The 20,952-nt window shown below is 38.6% G+C and overlaps 1 protein-coding gene across 1 annotated transcript in view; it reads left to right on the plus strand.

Annotated features, from left to right (window-relative positions):
• MYBPC3 (myosin binding protein C3) overlaps positions 1–10,642 on the plus strand; it is a 54,772-nt gene extending 44,130 nt beyond the window's left edge. Inside the window, exons 28-33 of the mRNA XM_009979295.2 lie at positions 701–789; positions 5,219–5,414; positions 6,154–6,293; positions 6,966–7,125; positions 7,684–7,820; positions 10,403–10,642. Coding sequence (XP_009977597.2) covers positions 701–789; positions 5,219–5,414; positions 6,154–6,293; positions 6,966–7,125; positions 7,684–7,820; positions 10,403–10,642 — 962 coding nt within the window. The remainder of the gene's footprint in view (positions 1–700; positions 790–5,218; positions 5,415–6,153; positions 6,294–6,965; positions 7,126–7,683; positions 7,821–10,402) is intronic.
• Positions 10,643–20,952: the final 10,310 nt, after the last annotated feature.

A 20,952-nucleotide genomic window follows, 5' to 3' on the forward strand; every position in this document is an offset into this window, starting at 1 on the left:
TTTCTGTAAATGACTAGGAAAAAAATAAGGAACACATGGACAACACAAAAAGCCTTCCAGTGAGGTAGAGGAAAGCAGAGACTAGATGAATAAACATGCAGTAAGGTCTTCTCTTTGTTAGTGAAAAGTAAGCTACTACAATAAGACTCCCTCCTTCCACCTCAAAGAAGGAACTATAACTGAATGACTGTAGAAAGGTAAAGGAAATCCATTGATTGCTCGACATGCTGGATAAGTCCATAAATACCTCCCCTAATGGCAATTTACAAGGAGTTGCAGTATCAACAGAGCATAGATTAACCAAAATCACTCTTTTACTCCAGTACACCCTTTGTCCCATCCCTTCTACTGAACTGATGAAGTTCTCCAAAGAAACAGAGTCGACATAGAAGGCTCACATCCAGTGAAACCTGGCATTTCAGATGGGACACAGTTTCACAAATCCTGCTGTCATTGAAACCTGCTCAGTCATAAATATATAACTGAGATTTGCTATTAAATTTGTATCCAGTAGTCAAATACATTTGAAAGCACTTAGAGAATTAACTGCTCCCTAACTGTATAAACACCGTTTGCACAATTTTCTTATGCTTACAAGTAGCCAAGCCTCTCCTCTTCGGTGTTCTGTCTTATTTGTGCTATAAGTAATATTTCAAGTTACCAAAAGCTTTGTATTGAATGTACTAATGTTTGACTGCAGAGCGTCCCAAAATCTGGTTGCCACGCCATCTCAGACAGACTCTGGTGAAGAAAGTGGGTGAGACAATCAATATTGTGATCCCTTTTCAGGTATGTATGAGCTTCTATTTTGTCATGGTTATTTAGCATCACTTACCTAAAGTAGTTTCCCTTATGCAAGTTCCCACTGCTTCACGTAAGCAGTATTACATCAAGTGTGGCTGATGTTTTACAAAACCCTCTCAAACATTAAAGAAAGGAAAGAAAAAAAAAAAAAAGACTTTTCTTTCAGTCACAATTTTTTTACAGTCACAGTTTCTTCCATAATCCCTCCTTTCGGGAAGCAGAAAAACTAAGTGCTGTTTCTCTGCTGGCCAGGGTTGACATTTATGTAAATGTAATCACTGTTATTAGTGAAGAGTTTTGAAATTCTCATGTAAAAGATACTGGAGATATGTAAAACGTTTTTTCAGCATGGGAGACATATGCACGTTACCCACATTCTTCTGTTTGGGCAGTATCATCAGGGAAAAAAAAATCTATATAGGAGCAAAATCTATGTAAAATAAAATAGACACGCCTTTTGCCGTGTGGTTACTGGGTTACAAGAAAAGCTGCTTTTTCACAAAGATATATCTAATCAGTAAACAGTTGCAAACCAATACATGGAGTAACTGCCTCAAATTGCACGTTTGCACTACTTTGACATAATCACATGTTTATTTTTTTCTTTCACGTTTCTTATCTCCAAAATTGCTAGAATGGCCCCTTCACTGAGGTCTAGCCACATGCAAAACTCAAGATCTTGCACCTGATATTTCTGAGTTATGTAAGTCTTAAAAAGAATTAAATTAAATAAACGGATATTTTTGCTGCTTTCATGTCTGAGTCGAAGAAAATTTGCACAAAATCGACAAGCTGTCCTATAAGCCAAAAAACTGATACCACAAAGTTTGGCAGTTTATAGGTTTGTGTCTTCTGGCCCCTATATCACTGTTTTCCCAGGGTAAGAATGCTCTTTTGCTTAGAGCAGCCTCATTGCAATATTCCCAGAGATTTGCCAGTGCTTTGCCCAGCTGCCCCAGGCAGTCCTAGCGGACGTGTCCCCAGTTCCCCAGGCCAGAGCCAGCACAGGTGGCAACTAATCCAGAGCTTTGCTTATCCTGCCTCATCATTCGGCTGTGGCCAAACAAAACTGATAAAGACCAAGCCTTCCCTGACTCTTCCTCGGTGGGAACACTAACTGAGGTTTTGGTCTTTCACCCTGGCATCAGTTCTCACAAAACTCTGTTAAGCTAATCTTAGAGATTTCTAGCGCACCATCAAATTTAGCTCAGATGAACCAACTGATTCAGAAGTTATTTGAGCAGCTGACTGACAGACAAATCATATAAACTCTTGTCTCCTAAAACATAAAGCTAACAAAAAATTCTAAAATTTGTCCTTCAACACCATATTTTAGCCTGAGAACAAAACTAGAGGTTTTTAATTCAAGCAGTATTTTTTGAGTGAATTAAATTTGCAATCCTGTTGAATTCCAGCTATACTTACAATTCTTAATACTGCAGAAGTCATTTAGAATATGCAAAACTGAGAATCTTTCAAAAAAAAGCAAAGCAAAAAGAACATTTCACTTTACATTTTGAAATGGTTTTGATCACTGACCATTTCTATTGAAGACAGACTCTAAGTTGATGAGATGGCAATCTTCCAATTCCAAAAAGGAGATAGGAGAAAATACATAAATGCTGGAATTGCTGTGAACCCTGAGCTGGGGAAGACAAGCCAGCAGAATATCATCTAACTAAAGTCTAAGTCTGTCTTCTGCTATTTACAGTTTCTGTGCAACCCTGCCAGTGACCCCTGTGGTCACTACTGTGTCATTGAACACCGAAATTCTATTGAACACCTTGTGAAGGTATCCTGGGCTAAAGGGTATTTGCAAATCTATTCAAATCTTCAGATTTAAACATATCAAAAAGAACAAAACTATTACTAACCTTTTTCCTGTCGGGTGCATTAAGCAGGTGGGACATTCTGTTGAAAGGAAGGGAATCAACAGATTCTTCTTTCCAAATCCACTACATAGGCACATGATCGAAGGGATATTATGTGCTATTAGTGGATAAAATTCACAGTATTACTGAGCAGTCTTCTTGCCCATCATGTATGTGTGAATTTAAACATCTAAAAGCATTTAAATGCATTCTTCCCTGACAGTAAACTCCCTGAAGTTTCTCTGGGGTGCTATTTACCCGCTCTGTCACTCACTGTTCTCTCTCCTATTACCGATCACACACTGCAGAAATCCAATCCTCTCAGATATGGATTAGGAACATGCTTTCTATCTGTTTATGCATTTCACAGTCTATAAATATAAGAGCATATGAAAACCAACACTTTGAACACTTGCAATCTTTCACTGGCACTCATAGCACCTCAAAAAAGGAGGTGCTGTGAGTGAACATATCTGATCAACCACACCAGAACACCAGCAGTAGCAAAGTTTAATTTATGGTCAAGATATTTTTATGATAAAGAAAATGCTGTGGTTACTCAGGCAGATCTTTGCCAAGATATTTAGGGCCAGATCCTCGATTCATCTCATTACTCAGTCCATCAAGAACTACTGAATCTTGTCATCAGTCTGAAAAGCTAGCCAAGGATGTGTCTTGACAAATTAGAAATTTAAACGAAATTTGCATATAATTATATGATTTTAAGCAGATTGTTTTTATTTTGAAAGCATTCCCCTGGCCAAAATTTTCAAGCAGAATCCTCACATTGTTTTAAAATAGACACATACGTGGAAAGTAAAATACAGTCAATTACTTGTCAAGTTCACCAACAATCAGAATACGGAAAAAAAACCAACAAAAGCATCTTTTCGCTTGTTCAAGAACTTCCACTATACCTTCCAGCCAAAGGAGGGAAGCCATGGCTTCCTCTAACAGGTTTTTGTAAAAGTTCTGTGAAATGAGACTGGGGGGAAGGTATGCTAGAACTGGACAAAATCATCTTGTACCTAATATTTCAGAGCCACAGGCCTGAGGTGACTATATTCCTTGCCTGAAAGCAGTAAGAAAATCAGTTACCAGACAGGGAAAATGCAAGATCCAAACCCATTGCTGATTCAAGGTTATCAGCCCTGATGTAAAACCAATTACAACACATCTGATGATTTAGATGTCAGGGAAAAAAAAAGCTCATCTACTAAAGAATAGCAATTGCTAGGTGTTTTAGAAGCCCTTTAACTGTAATTTTGGACAGATCTTGGCCTGACTCTTATAAAAGAAGGAATTTTTTTCTAATACCACAAAAAAAATAAAATTATGCTGCACAGCTTTCTAAGCAAATACCAGACATACCTGAAACAAAGGTGCAGCAAAGCATGAAGATTTATTTTTATTCTGCCTACCTTTAGGCACCTAAACTAAGAGTCTGAGCATCCTAATCTCACTCTGTAGCCTAAAGAAAAAGATGTAATCCTACAGAGTATGTTCCAGAAACCCAGTGAATTGAGAAGCCTTCTCTAAGGTGCTTTCTCTGCTGTTTACTAGAGCTGGAGGGCAGATGTGTCCTAATTTCAGTGCCGTAGACTTCAGTTCCAGGGCAGCCCAAGCACATCTGACTGCTGGCTTGGATGGTCTCACTTTCCCTCGCCACCCATTGGAGCTACTCCTGGCATTCATCTACCCCTGTGCTGCACTGTTCCACCACTGTAATCTGGCAGAAACTCAAAAAAAGCCACCGAGTTATCTTCTGCTAGATGGGCTAGAGATACAGTTAATAAATATGATATGGCCCTTTTCTGTTTTCTTGGGATTCTTGGTTTGGAGCTGTACTGTGCAAGTAGTGCTCAAACGACTTTTGAAGAACTAAATATTATCTACGAGTTTTCCTGGTAATGGCTGAGTGACAGTGATATAAACCACAGATATCTTACTGATTCCACAACGTCATCTTCCATGGGTGTAGCAACAGTGACTGCTTAGGTTGACAGTTACCAAGACAATTTTTGCAATGCAGAAAGAATTATGCAGTAAGTTTCACAGTCCGAGACTTCAAGATTATCACAATTTTTCGAAAGATCTTAAAAATGTCTGCGGATTGAGAATCAAATGTTTTAAGAAAGGGAGGAGAAGGCAGAGGGGAAGCTAATAAACTCCTCAGGTATTAAAGACTTCTGTTACTTAATAATAATGAAGCAAGGCAGATCATTCTTGGCGTCACGGATGCCCAGGAAAGAGTACCAGACCAGCACAAGTATATTTTTTTCTGGATTTGTTCTCAATATAATTTCAGTCTCTCCTCTAACTAGAACTAAATGGCACCCTCAGGGCACAGTGCCACTAGACCATACAGATGGGAGGAGATATTTGCCTGCAAGAAAACAGAAATTGGAAAGCATTTAGAGAGTTTACTGTCTCAACTCTGCATTTTATATTAGGCTTTCTAGCCTTATCGATCACTAAAAAACAGAAAAATGAAAAAAAGAAATGTATTATAGCCTGGAAAAAATCGTTTTTTTTCTCTTCAGGGTAAACCAAGACCCAAAATCACTTGGATGAAAGATGGTCAAACTCTAGACTCCAAAGATGTAGGAATTCGGAACAGCAACACAGACACGATCCTCTTCATCAGAAAGGCAGAGCTTCATCACTCGGGAGCGTATGAAGTCACCCTTCAGATCGAAAACATGACGGATAAAGTTGCAATAACAATGCAAATCATAGGTAAGAACTCGACAACATCAAAACTAAACAAAATCGTGGCCATACTGGGACAACCCAAAGATCCAACCACCTCAGAATCCCTTCTCCAGCAGTGGTGGATGGCAGATGACTGGGACAAAGCTCCGTGCAGGGCTACCACGTCACCTTATTTGCCTAGTAGATCTTCTCATCTTGAAATAGACTTCTGTCCCTCTTTGGGAGTTTGTTCTTTTTCTAGAGATTACAGAGCAATGCCACTAGTGGGCAAGCTAACAAGCACTGAGGCAACAGGAGAAAAAGTCAGGTGTATTCCCAAAGGGCTGTCCTTCCTTGGCTGAGAGGAATATACACCCAGTTGTCTTTGCTGTTTATAGCATCCTCAGTGTACCCAAGTGGCTGAGAATTGCACTGAGGTAACAAACCAAGTAATAAAGCTGTAGTAAAAGAGCTAATCACACTCAGCCAAACAACACAAACTTCTGGTTCCATCTTAAGGAAGAGTTTGGTTCCTGTGTTACTAACTCTACTCTGTTGTCTATTTCTCAGTAGGTTTCAGGCCTCTCAGAAGAGTATTCAGAGGGTATCTGAAAATCTCCCAAATTTCCTGTTGACAGTTTCAATTTCACGTAAATGAGGAGTATTGCTATGGAATGATTATAGATTGCTATCAAGTTCTATTTTTTCCCTGCATGGGAGGAAATGACAAAGCTCTTCGATCTTGAACCAAAAGTTAAGGCTTTTTTTCCTGTCTCCTCTGCAGACAAGCCTGGTCCTCCTCAGAATATCAAGCTTGTAGATGTTTGGGGATTTAATGCAGCCCTGGAGTGGACACCTCCACAAGACGACGGCAATGCGCAGATCTTGGGCTACACAGTCCAGAAAGCTGACAAAAAGACAATGGTAAGAATTTGCACAGAGTCAGGGACTTTGTATGGAGTTCGAGTTACTACACTGAAGAACAGAATCTAAAAAGAACCAAAAGGCAAACTATAGAGCTGTATAAAATGCCCAGTAGGAAATGTAAAGAGAGAGACCTAACCTGCCCCATCTCTGCTGGTGACTGGAGAGATCGCTCTACTCAGAAGGTGGAATTTTTTTTTTTTCCTGGAATTACATTTTTCATAAAGGCAGGGAAAAAGTGAAGGGGAGGGAGGAAGAGATAGACTTGAACTCAGATTTTGGGCATGTCTAGGGTATACACTGAGAGAGGTGTGTATGCCAGTCACACTGGAAAACATCTTTCTCAAGGAACTCCCCATCAAGCAGTCATGTTCTGAGGACACATCCTGTATCAGGTTCCCCAGATATGAGTACGGCTAAAATGTAAAGAGGTTTGTTTTTTTTTCTCAAAACACAAGTATTCATACATCTATGACACCAGCCAGAAAATAAAAGAAAGAAAATAAATCAGCTGATCTTCATGGGAAGCAACATAATATGTGTTCTACAGGCTGGTGTTAAATACCTGTCTACCTGTCTTTTCCTTGTAGCAAGAAGGATCTCTCCATATCAAAACTAGTACCATGTCTGAACTCTCACAGCATCTTTCTAAACAGTACAGTCTTGTTACAGGAATGGTATACTGTTTTTGATCACTATCGTCGCACAAACTGTATAGTGTCAGACCTGATTATGGGAAATGAGTATTTTTTTCGAATCTTCAGTGAAAATCTGTGTGGACTGAGTGAAACTGCTGCAACCACCAAAAATCCTGCCTATATCCAGAAAACAGGTAACACTCTTCAAAACAAAGATCACGAAAGATGTTAACTACCAGGAGTAATACATTGGTCACTGGAAAATGCAGTATTACTAGATGCACCTCTGGAGATATTTTCATTACTTAGTAACTAGCACTTTTAAAGTACTTTAGCATCAAGAGCCCTTATCTAGGCAGACCTCCTGCACTAAAACGAACATCTGTTCAAAAATATTTAATCACAGTGTCTCTAAACTGTAGTATTTTAAGAAAATAATACAACTGGGGGGTTATATTTCCATTCTGGGGTTAAAGGTGGAAGATGTCTGTGGTGACAACTTCCCCTGCAGACATATGGCTTTCATATTTTTAACACAAGCCGAAAACAGATGATTGCCGGGACCTTTAACTAAAGCATTAAAACATGAGATATGTTTTAGAGTGAAGTGAATTTAAAGATTTGTTATATCATAAATGCCATAGCTTGAGGCTTCTCTAAACCATACAGGCCAACTGAATGACAAATAGATAGTACACACATCAACAGAATTGAAAACACAGTTCTTACTATTTCGTTTCTTTGAATTGCAGGTACCACTTACAAGCCACCTAGTTACAAAGAACATGACTTCTCCGAGCCTCCTAAATTCACTCACCCTTTAGTAAATCGTTCTGTGATCGCAGGATACAACACCACTCTCAGCTGTGCTGTAAGAGGAATCCCCAAGGTACAGATCACATCCACTGTCATTGACATGGTTGCAACAAGCCAGGATGCTGCCTTGGTTCGGTGTGATTGACATGTAACATGACCACACTAAGAAAAAGTAAAGGTCACCCAGTTATCTCCCACCTCACTCATAACTGATGCTTAACCAGAAAGCATGGTGCAAGCATTTGTGTGGTTGTGCACGGAACCACTGGGAAAACACAGTAAAGGAGACAGAGGAAAAGATAGTCCTTGCTTATGGCAACACCATGCCAGTGAAAATGTGTACATAAAATCAACTCACAAAGGAAGGTAAACAAAGCAAAACAAAGTATCTTGTCACAATGTATGTTTTGTTCTCTTCAGTCCTTCAAGAAAACAGCAGCTAATGTGATGTAAAGCTGTTCCATCAACCTAAATGATTCATAGGAACACCAGTTTTTCTGTTATGTCAATACATCCTCAGACTTTTTGAGAGTCTGAGTTATTTTGCAAAATTAACTAGAATAAGATCTGCTGTCATATGTGAAGTTTTGGGGCTTTTTTTTTTTTTTTAAATCTCACAGGAATATTTTCTCAGTCTAAATATATATTTTTTTTTTAAATCTCACAGGAATATTTTCTCAGTCTAAATATATTGTTGAAGTCTCTTCAAAGAGTACAAAAAGATGTACTTTTTTGTTACAGTCAGGAAAAGGCAGTAAAAACTGTATCAGCTAGGAGCTAAATTTAGGTTTCTCAAAAAAGGGAAATAGGCTTTTTGTCTGCCATGAAGGACTTTACCATATTATGACATAATCTTGTAATAAATTTAAATTAGTACAATCACAAAAAATGCAGTACCCTTTCCCCTTCCCCTTCTGCCTGCTTATTTCCAGCTCCTCTCCCTTCCTCATGCCTGCACAAGGATCTCATAGCTACATAGCAAAACATGTAAGATGATTTCTCAAATTTCAAATTCACAAAAAAAAAACCACCAACAACCCAAAAAAGATACTCTTAATGCAATCAATGGATGAAAAAGCAGCTCCAGACAAAACTCAAATACAAAAAGGAAGCATACTCATGTAAATAGCTGCAAAAGAACAAGAATATGACAGAAGAAACACCAGGAACTGTAGGCAAAACCCATCCTCCAGTAGCTGCCTCAGCTTAGACTCATCATGCAATGACCGCGTTGGTTGGTAACCATTCCCTTTTTGTGCATCTGTTCCCACTTCTTTCAGTTTCCATGCTTTTAAGAAGATTCTAAGAAAAACTTTGGATTTTACAGCTGTTAAAGACAGTAGTCACAGGCTTTTGCACGCGAGTGTGCCAGCACAGTGAGCTCTTCCTTCCACGTGAGCCTGGAAGATACAAGTAGTCCTCATCCTTCAGTACAACTTGTTAAAGCAGCTTTTCCAGATACACTTCCGTACTTGCATTGCCCACATGGACCTTCACAAAAAGTTAACGGCTCTACAAGAGGTCTTTTCCACAGAGCAGCTTATGTGGACAGAGCTTTCCAATTCTGAATAGCTACAGATTATCAAGCACACCTCAGATATGATCTGTTTGGCACGAAAAGTGACCACTTCAAGCAGAGCCAATATTCATGCCCTGGTAGCAGTGTTGAAATAAGAGACATATACCCAGAGAGATAAAGAGGCTACAGAACAAGAAGAAAAAATGTTGAGGCAGGAAAAATATCCAGCTGCTATCTTTAATGAAAATTAAGCATGGCAACTGGGATGCACTGAATTGTATATCACAGGTCAAAGACACAAGTGATGCAGTAAATTTGGATGCACTCCGTAAAACAGTGCAGTAGTTTTATTTTATTATGGATGAAGAAGCAGAAGATGCTTATTCTGAAAGTAAAACAGATGAATGCAGTGCTTGGTCTTCTCTTTAAAGTCTATTTCTTCACTATATGTACTAACAAGCTTGAAATAAACAAAAGCAGTTTGCTCTATATCAGATTTTTCATTTCCAAAATTTCATTTATAAAAATCAAAGGCACGTTTTCAGATACCAGAAACAAAACAACGGCTTGAATTCATACAGAGCCAACCACTTTACTGCTCAGCTAAAGCCAACAGGAACTTCATTTTGAAATTCCTGGAATCACTAAAGATATCCTAAATAGTCTGGAAAATCCTTTCCCAGTCCGAACCTTGGCATCCCAGTTGGCCGCCTGACACCTGCGGACCTTTATGACACTTCTGCTCTAATGATCTGTGCAGTTTAATTCCCCTTCTGTAAGATACCTGAAGCATTCAACTATATTTTAATAAGCACAATTAAATAACTCCTGAAGGAATGACTTTGCAGCCCGTTTGTAGAGGTTTTTAAAATTTTTCTAAAATTGCAATAAAATAGGGTACAGACATCCATTCTCTGCGAATTTGAGAGTTAAAGAAAATACTGAACCTTTGAATTATTAGTTTCATGAGTTTGTACTGAATGAGGAGATTTTCCTTGAAAAATTACTAACGCTGCTGTGTAATATACACCCTCATAACGCACAAGCCTTTGATGGCTAAACTAAAACTGTAACATCAGCCGTAATTCTTCCTTTTTCGACCTTCTATTTTAAAATTCTTCTTTTGTGTCCTTCAGCCAAAGATATTCTGGTACAAAAACAAGATGGATCTCTCCGGGGACGCCAAATACCGCATGTTCAGTAAACAGGGGGTGTTGACCCTGGAGATCCGGAAACCCACTCCGTTCGACGGCGGCTGTTACACCTGTAAAGCTGTGAACGAGTGTGGTGAAGCTGAAATAGAGTGCAGGCTGGACGTCAGAGGTAATCAGCTGGATCTTATGGATAACACTAACACTGCAATGAAGAAAGAATAACGTAGAGCTACAAAAGAAAAAAGAAAAATCACAGCTCCCCTTTAACTAACCCCGACTTGTTTGGTGGTAAAAGTTTGTTAATTACACGCACCAGTACGATTATGTTTTCCATTCTAAACCGTTACGACAGAATTAAGTTACTTGCTAGGGAATACAGGTCTGAAGGTGGACAACTACCACTCTTCTGACTTACTATTTCTAGAGAAGGTACTTCACACCAGAATGGAGGTCTGTCGACAAACACTGAATTATGGATAATTTTATTAGCCCTTGCGCCATACTCTGTAATTAAAGTTTTAAATTAAGGCATTAGCCATTAGACATCGGTAAAAGGTAGTACGTGCTACATCACAAACATTTTTCAAACACTGATAATTTATTTTGTTTGTCAAAAGGGCCAGGAAAAGAAAAGTCATACATTTAGTTTAGAACACAGTAAAAAATACTGACTAAATATTTTTGGTAAAGCCACTACTAACGTATCTATATAGCACCACTTTAAATGCTCAACAAAACCAGAAAAAGCTGTGGAAGTGACCAGTATAACAGCCATTGACAGACATCTGTCTTCAGCACGGCAAGCCTGAAGGGATCTCTACACAGCACAGAGTTCGATATTGTACCCGGTGCGGTGCCAGGGATGTGCACACGGTGCCAGGGATGCGTACACGGTACCAGGGATGTGCACACAGTGCCAGGGATGTGTACATGGTACCAGGGATGTGTACACGGTGCCAGGGATGTGCACACAGTACCAGGGATGTGTACACGGTGCCAGGGATGTGTACACGGTGCCAGGGATGTGCACACCGTACACCCTGCAGTGCTGGGCACCGATAGCCTGGCATGGCAGCAAGGTAACTGCATGAGTACGCGAAGATTTGGGGCTGAGAACTCTGCAATGTCTCACCAACCTGTGCAGCAGCTTATGCTGATACTTACACTACTTTCAGTGCAAGGGGTAGCTCGAGTATTTCTGCTCAGAGCTGTACTCCACTGTGTAGACCTGGCTCAAAGCTTGACGTAACCATCTCCTGAAGCTTGCTCCAGGAACATGACATCCCCTTGCAATCACCAGATAAAAGCAACTACTAAAAAGCCTCCATATTTCACCTTCAGCACTGAGTTTCAATTTAAAATTAGTGTCCTTTAAGGTCTGATAATATCTTCTCTTTTTTTTCATTCTCCAGCACCTCAGTGAAACTTGGAATCTCAATTTATCTGCAAGTTAAGGTATGAATCAAAGTAATTTAGCTGGATAAAGGAGCAATGTCTGTTTGGTTAGATATAAGATGAAACAGTCGTTAGATAGGCATGTTACAGATTTTATGGAATTTTTATAATGTTAGTGGAAAGGGGGGGGCTTGTTTTGATTTCTGTTTGGTTTTGTAAGAGTAACAGAATACTTTGTCGACTTTTTTCCTTAACTCACTACAAGCACTCCCTCCAGGAGACTATTATTTCTTAATATAGAGCTAACTAGTATCAATAATCCATGTGCATTACTTTAACCAAGCAAGCAGAGTTAAAATTACAATCCATGTAGAAGTGTAATGTACATTTTAGACTATAGCTATATTAAACAAGGATGTATTTGACAATAAATCCTTCCCCCCATTCTCTCTCTCAGCATCGGAATGGAACTCGAAAAGAAGAAAACTGAAGAAATTAATAAAGGATAATTTCAGTTACATTCAGGAGTCCTACTTATCTTAAAAGTCATTTAATGTATGCGTACTCAGAGGCAGCAGTGCATTGGAGTGTCCTGCTTACTCAGCATCTTTTCAGACAGTATTTCCTCTTTTCATACATCTGGCTTAGTTACATTGCCCCCGTCTCCATGTGAAGAAATTCAAGGAAATCAAGATTCAATTTCCCCCCTCCATTACATAAGCTATGTCTGAAACAAACAAATATTACAATTATGTGCAAACCCAAACCATTCCTAATGTCTGAAAGGAACAGAAATTTCACACTTCGATATTTCTCGTTTTCTCTTCTCAGAATCCTGACATTCTTCCTAAGAAACAAGTAGCTCAGAATAATGAAACACTAACAAATTACTTGTAATATTTGATCACCTTCCATTATACCGACCTCTGCACAACAGAAAGTCACTTTCATTCCTCCTGCTTTTACTGTCAATGCTTGAAATAACCACTCCTGTGCTCTTGTGTTCTTTGCAGAACCACGTCCAAAACAGAGCACTGGGGAATCTCTGGCTGAAACTGCTGTTCTGCTTTACAGAGAAAACAGTTTCTTTGATAATTAATCACTATTATTTCTCTGACTTTTAAAGACACCAGCATAGACTTCCCAGTTGTTAGATGTTTCTACAACCAGTCATAGGCATCACACTAATCTACAGAGATAATTTTGTACATCAGATGAAACACTGAAAGATGTTGGGAGGAAGATTATTTGCATGTAAATAAAACACTTCAAAACAAAAAGCTTGTGAAGAATGCAATAAACTTACTGTCATCAAATATTACTGAGGGCTTTTGAAAGTCTATGAATGGCATGTATATATTTTTGCAGATAGTTTTGTCTAATCAAAAGGCACAATAGCATTTCTGGCTCCTCACCTACTAGTCTGAATAGTACTTGGGTTTTGGATTTTTTGGACCTGCAGTAGTTGTTAGTAGTTTCTGGCTGGAAAGCACTTTTTCCTGATCACAGTACAAGAGAAGGTGGGAAGATGAAATGAATCCAGGAAGCATTGCCTTTTGGAAGAACCCACACAAAGGAACTGAAGGAATATTCCTCCCCTGCCTGCAAGATGCCAGTCGAGATGGGAAAGCGTGTCTGACACGGCATGTTAGTTGTACTAAGCGAGCAAACACGTCTTCATAATAAAACCACTGGTGATAATGAGATGTGTATTTTGATTATTTTATCACTGCATCAGAAGAAAGAAGGGTATTCCTCTAAAACCAAAGTCAATTTATCCAAGGTTAACATTTGTTCATTGCACATTGTCATTAGTCAAAAAATTAATAAAAAAAGATGGAAAATACGCAGACAAATTTATGTTGGTTTATACTTTTGCTTTCTCAGCAACAGTACTATTTAGAAAATAAGGCACATACCACGCATAAAAGTCAGAGACGTTCTATATTATAAACAGCCTATTTCTAGAATGCCATGGACAGAGAAGATCATCCCAGCAGCTGTGGAAAAATGTCTGCTGGAAAGCAGAGACCGAATTGCAAGAGTTTAGATTACAAAGGACAGTTTTACCTCCAACAGAGTTAGGTGCTATACCAAATACATTGTATTATCAGAAAGGTGATTCGTGAAGACAGCAGACTCCTATGTTGTAACAGGGTACAATGCTGTAAGAGTACAAAGATAAACCAAAAGTCACTAAGAAAATGGGATTTTCCACTCAATTCATCATGAGTACAATGGTTTTGGGAAGAGCTGTGCTTTCACGCGTGAGCGTTTATCTCACCCCTCAGCTGTGAAGAGTGGTATACTGCAAACTAATGCTTTCACTAGATGTTAGTAATTTTTTCATGAAATGTCATTCTTCAAATGGTCTTCAAGTACTAAATTCTACTCCATATACATATTTTTTAAAAAATATATATAGTTTTCAGAGCTCTCAAATTTACTTTCTACCGTTTAGAAGACCTCAAGCTAACGACAATCAAAGAATTGTCCCCTCAGAAGAACTGGCTGAGGTACTACTTTTGGAAGTACTTCATGCAAGGTAGTGCCAAATAAATAAAATCTAAATCTACAGGGCCTTCTAAGATAATGCTGTGGTTCTACATGAAACCATGAATTAGTTTTAAGTTCCAAAGCATTCAGTGACAAGGAGTGAACCAAATCCAAATCTGAATAGTTACAAAAAAGAAGAAAAATCTAGCAAGTTTTCTAAAAACTATTCCTGAAAACATGAATTCTGAAAATTCAAAATGCTAACTACCCCTCACACACTGAGAAGAGGAAAAGGGGGAAGGTACACGTGCAAGACCTGAAGTTTTAGAAGGGTCTTTGGAAAATTGTAGGTGTTTATTAAGTTTTGCAGGCATACGGTATTGTCATTTATCTGTTCCATGGCTGATACTGATCCTGAATGTATAGTTCACTAATTGCCCATTAATTCCATGTTAACAAATAAATAAATTACTTTCATCCCAATCTGGTTACAACTACATGAACTGGGAAGTTTCTCCCAAACCTAGCCGGCTAAGAACAATAAAATATCTCACAATTTTTCCCCATCACAACTGAAAGACTGCTTGACAAAAGGTGGTTTTAATTATCTTTTCCTGGGTGGGATCTCCTCTGATGCAAAAATCAGATGATTTCTCTCTAAATGTCATGGCAAATATTCTTACCTTGCAATTGTTAAGTACTGTTAAAGAAGTGTGCAAGCTAAGATTAATAGTAAAAAAAATATTAATGTAGGCCATAAAGTTAAAAAATTCTTATCTACTAGCGTTCTCTTTTAGCATTTTAAGTGCCTTTCACAGCTGACAGCAACTACTCTCAGACACAGTCCTACTGAAGTTCTTTCAGTAGTTTTCCTGAGACAAAAACCCTGTTATCGTGCAAATAAAAGATCCTTCCATGTGAAAAGTGTGTATAACTTAGACAAACAAAACCTCTCCAAACCTATTCTTTCTTTCCAGTTCGATGTGGAATCGACTTTAGCTTTCGATGCTACCACAATCTCAATTTAAAACCTGTTAATTCAGCCTGCTTGCTGCCAGTTCAGTGTACACACCTTTCCTTCAAAGAAATTATTACCAGGAATGGAGATACTCAGATGCTTTGAATTAATAACGTACATCAGATGCTGCTGAAGTGCAGGGCTGGTGCAGAGAATTGCTAAAGACACAATATCATGCAGCACAGAAACAGTTAAGCTAACCCAGTGCCTCACTTGAGCTAAGATATCACTTTGAAGAAACATCAACTAACCCAAAAATATTAAGACAACAAATAACACTTCCAGTAGACCGAGCAGCTCAGTTCTCTCTGCATGCCATTGCCTGATGGCCAGATAAACTGATACTTCTCTACGAGAGGAAACAGTTACCTTTGTTGACTTTTTCAGATTTGTCTGAGCTTATTATATGAGATTATGTATAAAAATTAAATTCTACTTGTTGAAAATTACAGTGAGAGGTCAAGAGGTTCTCATATATTATTGTAACAAAGCTTTTCAACACAGGGCAAGACAGATATTTATGACACCTCACCTGCACGTTTCACTCCTTCTAGGAAAGGATTTTTGTGCTAGCTGTTCCAAGGGAAATCTACAATTGAGTAGAATGAGTAAAAACATAAGAAAATACTAGCTGATAGCATTTTTTCCTTAATTTAATCATACAATGGCCATTCAAATGAGAGCAGCAAGGGAAAAGACGTTTCCGGAAATCAGAAAATTCATTTCTGTTGCTTTTATAACAGAATAAAATCCTTTTTTTGTATTCAGGAGAGAGGTTTGTCACTAACATATCATCTTAGAGCAGGTTTAGAAATACAAGCCATTCCTGTCTCCTCATTAAAGAATTTTATAAGAGCAGTCTGCGGAGATCAAAAATAGCCCCACTGATACCTTTCAAGTGCTTCCCAATCACAGAACTCCATTTTAGGGAAACAAAAGCCATCAGTGAGATATCCTCTACTTGTCTTTGGGCATAAGCATAAGCAGCACATCTTAAAACAGGTTGAACTGGTGAAAGTTTAAAAGAAACAGATAAGAACAGCTTCATGTATTAGGAAAAATAATATATGATACGGAAAAAAATAGTCCAGCACCTGCTTTCTGTGCCAGGCAGAAATGTTGACAATAAGCAGTCCTAAATCTGGGGACAGCTGTCATAGCTATGAACACATTTCGGTCATAATTCTGTGTTAGGATAGCTCTACAGAAGAGAAAATATCAAAAAAAGTGACTAATCCAATATATGTAAAATGTCAATGGATATGAAAATGTATGGAAATTGATATAAAGTGGAAAAAAACGGTGGTAAGTGTGCTCCCTTTTTCTGCTTCACCACAGATGATCATCTGAACTTGATTTTACATCCATTATGGTTTATTTAACAAACATAAAGAATATCATACATAGTTTTCATTGTTTTGCTGGGAACTATAAGTTGTGGGATCCAAATATATGAACCCAGGGTGTGGATGAAAGTAATTTAACCTTCAGTAAGGCTGCATTTGCTTGGAATCTGTCATAATGGTAACCATTGCCCCAGTAATCCAGACCTATTCCAGGCAAGTATGATCATGAAAAGATTAATTACTAATCTAACTCTCAAATACAGTTTTGTTGTTTACTGCTGGTTTTCATATACCAAACCCAGAAAAAAAAAAGGCCAAAAAATCCAAGATTGTCTTCTGCTTTGTAGGTCAGTTCATGTATATGTTGCCTTACAAAAAAAAAGTATAGTAGATTTTGATCATAGGAAAGTCCTCAAAAATTTCTACCTGGAAATGGGACTTGTTCTTCCTCACTGGTATAAGGGGGGTTAACAGTACTACGTTTTTACAAAGCAGAATATTTCCTCTTAGGCTTTTTTGTTTCCTACAGCACTGAAAAACTTCAACAGTTTAGAATATTTGTTAGGTGACAACTCTGTTCTAGACAAATTATTTATTTTTAATATCAGCTTAAATGGTTGAGCCATTTCTAACAAGGAGTGTAGGGAATTGCTGCTGCCGAGAGCTATCAGAGAAGAGCAGAACTAAGACTGGAAATCTTTTCTTTTCCCTCTATAGCACTCTTCAGCACTCCACCAAAAATAATGGGATTTAAATGCAAAGGGAGGAAGAGCGGAATGAAGCTGAGGGATGAAAGAAGATGACAGAGAGCTTGATAAGGGCAGGAGAGAAGATGACCATGACTGTAAGCTGGAAGGGGGCAGAGACTGGTTGAGCAGGAGACTGGGAATAGAACAGGTCTTGGGCAAAAGGGCTGGAAGGTGATGATGGTGAGAGAGATGAGAACGTATGAAAAAAACACGAAAAAAAGGGGGAAACAGATGAAGACATCTGTTGACTAGAACTGAGCCTGACTGGCTGAACAGTGTAGGCCAAGAAATTGTGAGGAAACGGTGCGGAATCCCAGGAGGGAAAAAGGGAAGAAGAGAGCACTTCGACACCCAGAGCACTGCGGATAGGCTGGCACTCACTGGAGTGAGTAAGAGAAACCGAAAAGGCAAAAAAGACTGGAAGGAATGGAAATGCAGAACCGGAGTTTTCATATGCTTGAAGGAAGTAACTGTTCAGAGTTTTGCTGGTGTTTTTCCTGCCACTGTTTGTTCCTTTTTATGTATAGCTATTCTGGGAGAAGGGGATTTCTATTTCTATGGAAGTTCTTGAACCACTTTATCACTACAGTAACTGTTGCAAATAGAAGCAGGACTGTTTGCCCTTGGCTGTTGCATATGTGACTCTTTGTTGGACTGATGCTTTAAAAGCATTGGAACTGGATGAAAAAAACAGCAATGACTGTGAAAAACGGCAAACCAAACCTGTCATTTTTCTCTTACTTCAAATGTGTTATGGATATTTCTGATTTGGGGGGTTTTGTTAAATGGAAATAATGCACGACAAAGAAAATTACAGATTTTAAAGAGGAAAAGTCTTTTTACCCTTTCAATCTTACCTTATTTTTTGAAAGAAAATTCAGAAAAATGTGAAAGGAACAAGAAGAAAGTGTAATCTTTTAAGTTCAAGTCCACTGACATTACACAAAACCTGGCTGGACTTGTTTGTTTAGGATGGGAAGGTTGACTGACTTTTTGCATTATTGTACAACAATCATGCTCATTTCTAAACATTTGTATGGGAAAGAAAAATATACTAAGTGATAGAAACATTTTTATGAAATTGTTTGGATCCATCGGAAAACTTTTGATAAAGCAAAGTAACAAAAAAGTGTTTCACTAAGCTTTTAAATCAATATCACAGGTTCAGACATGAACATTATGAGGAGCACTATGACTTTTCTGAGACAAGCATAAAGTTTCATGCACTGGTTTCTACACGGACCCTTCTCTGTGCAGGACCAAAAAGCATGTAAGTGCTTAAGCTGAAGTGGGTTTTGATAGCAAATAAGCATCTAAGTACCTTTAAAAGCTCATCCTTCTACTCCAAAGACATTCAAATGTTTTTGAAAGTTTAACTCTACAGGTAGATTTAAGAAATCTCTTTACTCCATCCACAATCAAGCTCTCATTTTTGTTTCTGTACCAGCTTAGAATAATATTGGTTTGCTCTCTGTTATGCAGATGTATAAAAAGCCAAATCTGGTCTTTGACTTGGGATTTTGCAGATGCCTGCCTTTCTCTAGTGATGACTTCATCTGTTTCAGTGCTGCAAAGATCAGCTGGGGCAGTCCCTCCGATGGATGCAAACCACTAAGGAACAAATTACCCCAAACTAGGAACCTTCAATGCTTACTTGCTGGAGCTAAAAATGAAATTAAAAAAGAACCCCAACCTTGTCAGATCTTACTGCACTTTTTCTCCATAGGTTCCAAATACTGTCTCACAAATTCACACTGGTATTAGCTAAAATACACAGAAGCAGGAGTGAAAAACACACATAGCTTGCATTATGAAAAGAAGTATTAATTCAAGAATCTGGAGTCTCTAAATTTGTGTCAGATATAAAATACACTCTAACATACTGCATGTCATGTGGGAATGTGCCTCAGAGAAGTTCTTTTTTTTCTTCTAATGCAATGCCAGTTCTAAGATCTTTGAAAAAATATGTTGCGATGTAAGACGTGCAATTATTCTCAGATTTCTTCTCCCTGCAACAGCCTGGAGTAACACTTTGTGATTCAAGGTGAATGACCATGCAGGGCACAATTCTAAGGAATTTGGTCCACTGTTAGTATAACTCTGGCTTATCAGGGTAGGAAAATACGTTTGCAGTTGTCAGCAAATCTGCAGAGGGAAAAACAGCAGTTTCAGTGTGACAGAGGTAGACCTGGATTTGAGGTCACAGATGGAAGATGAAGGGAGGCTGAAACACCTTGCAGAGATGACACAGCTGCCAAGGGAGATGATGCTCAGGACATTTCTGAGCTTTGAGCACCCTCTTATGGAGTAACACACACCTAGGAAGTGGCAGTTTCATTTTCATTCTCGGCTTCTAAAGAGAAAAGAAGCAACATCCCTTCTTGGCTGCCAGGAGAAACTGTAAAGCTGACTTGAATTCAGCAGACGTGAGCAGGGAATTTGAAAAATCAAGTAAAATACAGACATTTTACCTTCAGGAAGTAACAGAAACAAACCAAAAAATCCCCAGGTGCCTGAAAATTAATTTCTGCTAGCCCAAATTCTGTCCCCATTCAGAACTGAATAACCTCACAGACTTCACCGAGTCTTCATTGGCATAGCTGGCAGCAAGTGCACCCTTTTGCCTTTTTTGCCTCCAAGAGAAAAATGGCTTTGGTACATGGCTAATTAGAGTGCAGAGGACACTTCTTGGTGCAGTTTTGAAGGGATGGAAGATAACTGGAGACCTATTCTCTTTTTGTATGTAGGACAGCAGGCAATCTAACACTTATCTGAATCCATAATGAACCCTGATCTCCTCAATCACATAATCCAAAGAAAATTATTCTTGGATCTCAAAGAACAACTTCCAAACTCCAGTCAGCTGTTGAAGACTTGTTTTAACCTGATTTGCCTTGGATATACAGTGTCTTTAGCTCTGAAAGGGATTCTTTTTCCTTCAAAAAAAGTCAATTCCATTTTATTCCTGTTTGCAAAATTTATTTTTTCATTAATTTGGTTACTAAGTCCTCATAAAATTAAAGCTGAACTCAGCAGACATGTAAACGGATACTTAAAGAACTGTATTCAACTCCATCACGTGGACTTCAAGCAAATTATGGCCTTTCCTCTTTGTAAGTATGTATTTTATCCAATAAATAAAAACAAAGCAGTCCACCAAATAGATTCAAAGGAACAGATCTGGAACTACAATAAAAACTGAGGCTGCAGAAATGACCTGTGGAGAGCAGCGACCCAGTAGCAATACTTAGGTAGAAATTGTATTTCAGGGAGTACAGTTGAATCTTTCTCTCCTAAAAGAGGGAATGATGCAAAAGATGGTGGTGTTTACAGCAGCAAAGGCAGTGGCAGAAGCAGAGTGAAAACAAGCACAAAGATTTGGTAGGGGTGGGAAATCTGCATTCCTCAATCAAGACTGCCTGTTCTTTCCATATGTGCAAGAAGTTTCCGTCCTAAATCCTTCTCCCAGTGCCTCTTTCCCCTCTTTGTGGCTCAACACAGCCAATTTTTACATTATAAAATCAGAAA

Source organism: Tauraco erythrolophus, chromosome 6 (assembly GCF_009769465.1).
Source record: "Tauraco erythrolophus isolate bTauEry1 chromosome 6, bTauEry1.pri, whole genome shotgun sequence".
Classification (NCBI taxonomy): Eukaryota; Metazoa; Chordata; class Aves; order Musophagiformes; family Musophagidae; genus Tauraco; species Tauraco erythrolophus.